The sequence below is a fragment of the Monopterus albus genome, unplaced genomic scaffold (assembly GCF_001952655.1).
Source record: "Monopterus albus unplaced genomic scaffold, M_albus_1.0 scaffold107.1, whole genome shotgun sequence".
Classification (NCBI taxonomy): Eukaryota; Metazoa; Chordata; class Actinopteri; order Synbranchiformes; family Synbranchidae; genus Monopterus; species Monopterus albus.
In genome coordinates this window covers 346,209-352,248 of record NW_018127987.1, presented here as the reverse complement: position 1 = coordinate 352,248, position 6,040 = coordinate 346,209, and the positions used below count along the sequence as shown (strand labels likewise).

Below are 6,040 nucleotides of genomic sequence, written 5' to 3'. Positions count from 1 at the left end.
GTCGTCACAAGGTCCTTTGCTGTTGCTCTGGGACTGACTTGTAATGTTCAGACCAAAGTACGTTCATCTCTAGGAGACAGAACGCGCCTCCTTCCTGAGCGGTACGATGGCTGCGTTGACCCATGGTGTTTATACTTGTGTAGTATTGTTAGTACTGATGAAGGTGGTACCTTCAGGCGTTTGGAAATTGCTCCCAAGGATAAACCAGACTTGTGGGGGTACAGTTTGTTTCTGATGTCTTGGCTGATTTCTTTTGATTTTCCCATGAAGTCAAACAAAGAGGTACTGAGTCTGAAGGTAGGCCTTACAATACATCCACAGCTGCACCTCCTATTGACTCAAATGATGTCAATTAACCAATCAGAAGCTTCTAAAGCCATGACATCATTTTCTAGAATTTTCCAAGCTGTTTAAAGGCCCAGTCGACTGAGTGTATGTAAACTTCTGACCCCCTGGAACTGTGATATAGTGAACGATCAGTGAAATAATCTGTCTGTAAACCACTGTTGGAAAAATTACTTGTGTGTCATGCATAAAATACTTCCTGACTGAATTACCAAAATGAGAGTTTAACATGACATCTGTGGAGTGGTTAAAAAAAGGTTTAATGACTTCAACCTAAGTGCCTGTAAACCTCTGGCTTCAACTGTATCTGCTGCTCTTTGTTGTTGGTTTGCTGACAGATTGTAAATTATAAGACTACATTGTGTAGATGTAGCTCTAAAGTTGTCAGAGCCATGACACAGTTATGAAAATGTGCTAGATTATTGTAAGATGCCAGGTTAACAAGTGCTTGTTGGTCAAGCTATGCTCTTCTCTAGCCTAGAGCGCTGCCTCACGCCATCAGAGGGACATCAGACAATTAGCTCGCATTAAATTTACAATATTCAACCTGCTGAATCTTCACAGGATAATTCTTCATTAGAAGATTCAATTCACCAACAACTGCTGTCTAACACAAGATGAAAAGGTCCTGCTATTACTGCAGGGCAGTGACATGTGTACATACTGACAATAACCCAGCTCTGCTACTCAGTCAAAGTTTTAGTGCTCAACGTCTCCTCAGACCAAAGCCAATTTGTCTGGATGACACATGAACAAGCAATATGAGTCAGTAAATGAAAAGACTGATGTGGAAATATGGTGGTGCCATAGAACCAAGTGTGTATTGTGTTGGTGTGGTATTGTAGATGGATGCGGTGGTGGTCACATGACCACGGCCTGCCTTACTGCCAGGGTTAGGAGGTGTCAAGATCTCCCAGCGCTGGAAGATGCTGAAGACTTGTCGTTGTCTCTCTGGTCACTCTCATCAGAGGACACCGATACCGCAGAGCTATTGTGGGAGGAGAAAACAGCAGAACAGGATGGAAAAGGCCTAAATGCAACAGGTTTGTTTTTGTTTTGTAGTAGTGGGAAAGAAAAGGAACATTTTACTCAACCTATACATTCCATGTACTCATAATTTCCTGTAATATTATATCATGTAAATTGTCAATTGTCTTCTGAAGGCTCTTGGAAAAAAACAATTAAATCTGGGATTAACTATAACTGGTAGATGTTTGATTAGTTACTAATTCATTTATTTTGTGCACACCAGATCAGCTGAACATACAAAAATGTAAAATGCATCCAAAAGTAGGCAAATAATTCAGCATGGATGAAGGATAAAACTGTCAAAAATAAGCTGACACTTTCTTGGGTTTAAATGCAGCTTCAATGAAACTCCTCTGGAAATCCACATCTAACCATATATAAATGTTCTGTGCTTGTCAACACCCACAGCTGCTGTGACAATGATATAAAATGTTTTAGTTGCTGACAAATATTGTGCATTAATAAGCAATTGAAATGCCAATATATTTGCTTACAACTACATTATAGTGTATTATAAACAATTAATTAAATATTTGTATACTGCTTATAAATGCTATAGGGGGGATTTAAGTGTAACTAGGAAACTGTAAGAGCCTGTAAAACTAAGTCATCGCAAAAGGGAAAAAATGCACAACAAGCCTGTCGGATAGATGATGTCGACTGGAGGCCAGTGGGTGCACGTGTGTGTGTCACCTGTCTCCGCTCTGCGTGATGAGCCTCCTGCAGGTCTCCATCTGAACATCCAGGCCTCTCTTCATTGAGCACATCTCCATGTACTCGTGCAGGTGTCGGTTCATGTCACTCTTAGCTGTGGCCAGTTCCAGCTGGAGCGAGAAACAGTCAGAATTATTCCAAATGGTCACAAACGGTGTCTCACATTGGTTTGCTTAATATAAAAGAGTCTATATATTCAACAATAAAAATATTGTTCAATAGGTGTCTGACCTCAATCTGGTCAATCGTCTCCTGGTATTCCTTCTCTCTGGACTTAAACAGGCATTCTGTGTCACTAATCACCTTTTCAAGACAGTCCTCCTGGTAGAGAGAGAGAAGGGGGGGGAGAAGAGATTTGGACTGTTTTGCTATTTGTAGTCAGAGTATCTGGATGTACACAACCTCTTTAGACCAAAGAAGGTGGAAAAGTGCTGAATTGGTTCCATTCCACCTAATCTCCAGCTGAAAAACTTGAACAAATGACTTAGCTGTCTCAGTGTTTGTGTGTTAATCATCTAACAATCAGAAACAAAGTAAATTACAATGCCATTAAAGCACAGCTGGTCTTATTGCTTCCATCAGCTCAGATTTCACCGACTAATGCACTTCCTCCTTTCAGAGGGTCAACAAACTGTTCAAATACCACACAGCCAGTGAATGAAACCAAATACCTACAGTACAAGCATTTCTCTGAAACAAACACAGTGTACAGCAGTACAAGCCAGACACTGCATTTGTCTTTGTGTGTGGTATATTTCCTGAAGTGGCCCTGACCCAGCAGAGCAGTGAAGGTCAGTGGACTGGGCTGTGAGCAATGAATCAGACAATCACTGACACACTACAAGTAACTTTGGACAAAACGTTTGCTGAATGAATGTTAATGTAAAAGCGCTGGACACTGCTCAAAGGACATTTATTGGGTTTTCCTCTATAATACTATAAGGTTTAGACCCTGCTAAGTAAAGTGCATCGGTGTTTTTTTTGTTGTGATTTGGCACTATACAAATAACATTGAAGTGAGTATATTCATTAGATACAGTAAAGCAGCAAGTGCAAAATGACATCATGCAACACATCAGCACATCTGTTTGATACATTCATGAGCCACTGATTCAGCAAAATTTGAACATTTATAGCTTTTTAAAAAACATATTACAAGGTGTTTTCGAATTGCATTCAACTGTCTATTTTGTGTCCACCCCCTGTATGTAAGTCTAGTTCTGAAGTCTAATCATTAAAAAGCCACAAGCCTACCTCTCCTGTTGAATGGGTGGGGTCCAGGGGCAGAGTGCATCCTGGGAAGTCCTCCCAAAGAAGCAGAGTCTCTTCAGTCTCCTCCCAGGCCAAACTGTCACAGTCATCCTCAAACTCACATTCACGTCTAAAATAAAAATGCACATACACACATTGAAGGATGATTAGTGGAAGTGCAGGAGTGAAGGTCACCTCCATTTCAGTCATCACATTTCAAAGTCCATCTACTCACAGCTGGTTCAGCATCCTCTGCATCTCCTCATTGATCTGATTGGCTGATGAACCACATTGTTCCTCATCTTTGACCACAACTCCATCACTTTCAGAGGTGCTGACAGGCTCATCGCATTCGTTCCCATTAAACGACAGAGGGGTTTGTTTCCGTCTACAGTTTAGGGATGACTGGGGGTTAGGAACCTGTTGGGACATATTCGGGGTTTGAAAGTGAATCATTATTGTTATAAAAGACAAACTTACTCTGCAAGAAAACTGAATAATATATGAAAATAAAAACCGAAGAATGGAAGATGAGAACATTAACTGGTCGGTTTGAGCCCTGGTACAGTACCTGGTACATCTGGATCACGTCTTCACAGTTCCTCTGCTGAGCGACGTCACACAGACGAGCAGTGATATCAATCCTGCGGCAGATGTCCATATCCACCTTCCTGGCTTTCTCCTGGATCTTAGTGTCCAATTCTGACACGTTCTACAAAGAGGATGGAAGAAAAGTATTGAAAAAATCTACACGAGTGCGATAAACATACCATATGTTACCACTTTCTAATATAAAACCCTTTATAAAAGGTCTGTCAGAGTCAAGCCTGCACCTATAAATATCAGTGTGCACAGTCATAGTTATTAATAAACAATGGAGGAGAAAATAACAACAACCAACCAGAGAGATGTTTCACAACCTAGAAACCAAAAACATGTTCTTTATTATTGATCTATAAAGCAGTATTAAATGCTCCAGTGATGCTGAATACATGACTGACTGTATGTTGGCTTAGATTTTTGTTTGACATGTCACATTCAAGCCAATAATTACAACTATAAACACTGTATAAGGTCCCTTTTAGAGAGTGGTACCAATTAAATGTTAATAAAAGTCATTTGCTGTTTATGTTCCTATTTATGCTACAGTCCATCCACCGAGATGCAGAGGGACAGAGGGATAACTCTAATAGATTATGTCTGACTGGTATATGACTGTGTGGGTTGTAAGTGTGCTCACATTGCTCATGAGGCTTTTGAAGAGAACCAGCTCTGCCTTCAGCTGCTGAACTCTGAGAGCCAGCTCATCCTGGCAGCCTTCACTCTCATGCAGGTCCTGCACAAATAAAGGAAGAACACACTTCAGCACTAAGTGCACGCATGCTCACTACACCCACAGAGATGTCCTGCCAAAGCTCTTTCTTTACTGGAAATTACAGGTGACATAGCAGAGGTGAAGCAAAGCACACAGGAACAGTATAAACTGAAACTGTATAATCTACCCTGCACTTTATCTGATGACATAATAATTCTGTCTGCTGACTTCTTCTACACTGTGTGCACAATTATTAGGCAAGTGAGTATTTTGACCATATCATCATTTTATCCATAATTTCCAACTCCAAGCAGTATAAACTTGAACGCTTATTGGACTTGATGCATATGAGGTGATGTGTTTTAGTGTAACGAGGGAGGCTGTGGCCTAAGGAGATCAACACCCTATATCAAGGTGTGCATAATTATTAGGCAGAATGTTCTCCTCTGAAAAAATGGGCCAAAAAAGAGATTTAACTGACTCTGAAAAGTCAAAAATTGTAAAAAGTCTTTCACAGGGATGCAGCACTCTTGAAATATCTAAGATATTGGGGCGTGATCACAGAACCATCAAACATTTTATAGCAAATAGTCACCAGGGTCGCCAGAAACGTGTTGAGAAGAAAAGACAGATGTGTTGAGAAGAAAAGATGCAAATTAACCACCAGAGATTTGAGAAGAATCAAATATGAAGCTACCAGGAATCTGTTATCCTCCAGTGCTGCCATATTCCACAACTGCAACCTACCTGGAGTGTCAAGAAGTACAAGGTGTTCAGTTCTCAGAGACATGGCCAAGGTAAGAATGGCTGAAACCCGACCACCTCCGAACAAGACACATCGGTTGAAACGTCAAGAATGGGCCAAGAAATATCTGAAGACAGATTTTTCAAAGGTTTTGTGGACTGATGAGATGAGAGTGACTCTTGACGGACCAGATGGATGGGCCCGTGGTTGGATCAGTAACGGACACAGAGCTCCACTTCGACTCAGACGCCAGCAAGGTGGAGGTGGGGTACTGGTATGGGCTGGTATTATTAAAGATGAGCTAGTTGGACCTTTTCAGGTTGAAAATGGACTCAAAATCAACTCTCAGACCTACTGCCAATTTTTAGAAGACACTTTCTTCAAGCAGTGGTACAGGAAAAAGTCTGCATCTTTCAAGAAGACTTTGATTTTTATGCAAGACACCGCTCCATCACATGCATCAAAGTACTCCACTGCGTGGCTGGCCAGTAAAGGCCTTAAAGATGAAAAACTAATGACATGGCCCCCTTCTTCACCTGACCTAAACCCTATTGAGAACCTTTAGGCCCTTCTTAAGCAGGAAATTTACAGTGAAGGTAAACAGTACACCTCTCTGAACAGTCTCTGGGAGGCTGTGGTTG

General features: G+C 41.1%; 1 protein-coding gene across 1 annotated transcript in view; it reads right to left on the bottom strand.

The window, feature by feature from the left end:
* Window positions 1–379: 379 nt before the first annotated feature.
* The window catches only part of LOC109966245 (intermediate filament family orphan 1), a 10,981-nt gene continuing 5,320 nt past the window's right edge, over window positions 380–6,040 (bottom strand). Inside the window, exons 3-9 of the mRNA XM_020610952.1 lie at window positions 4,580–4,675; window positions 3,911–4,051; window positions 3,575–3,759; window positions 3,343–3,469; window positions 2,320–2,409; window positions 2,068–2,198; window positions 380–1,333 (exon numbers count right to left, since the gene is read on the bottom strand). Coding sequence (XP_020466608.1) covers window positions 1,249–1,333; window positions 2,068–2,198; window positions 2,320–2,409; window positions 3,343–3,469; window positions 3,575–3,759; window positions 3,911–4,051; window positions 4,580–4,675 — 855 coding nt within the window. The 3' untranslated portion in view covers window positions 380–1,248. The remainder of the gene's footprint in view (window positions 1,334–2,067; window positions 2,199–2,319; window positions 2,410–3,342; window positions 3,470–3,574; window positions 3,760–3,910; window positions 4,052–4,579; window positions 4,676–6,040) is intronic.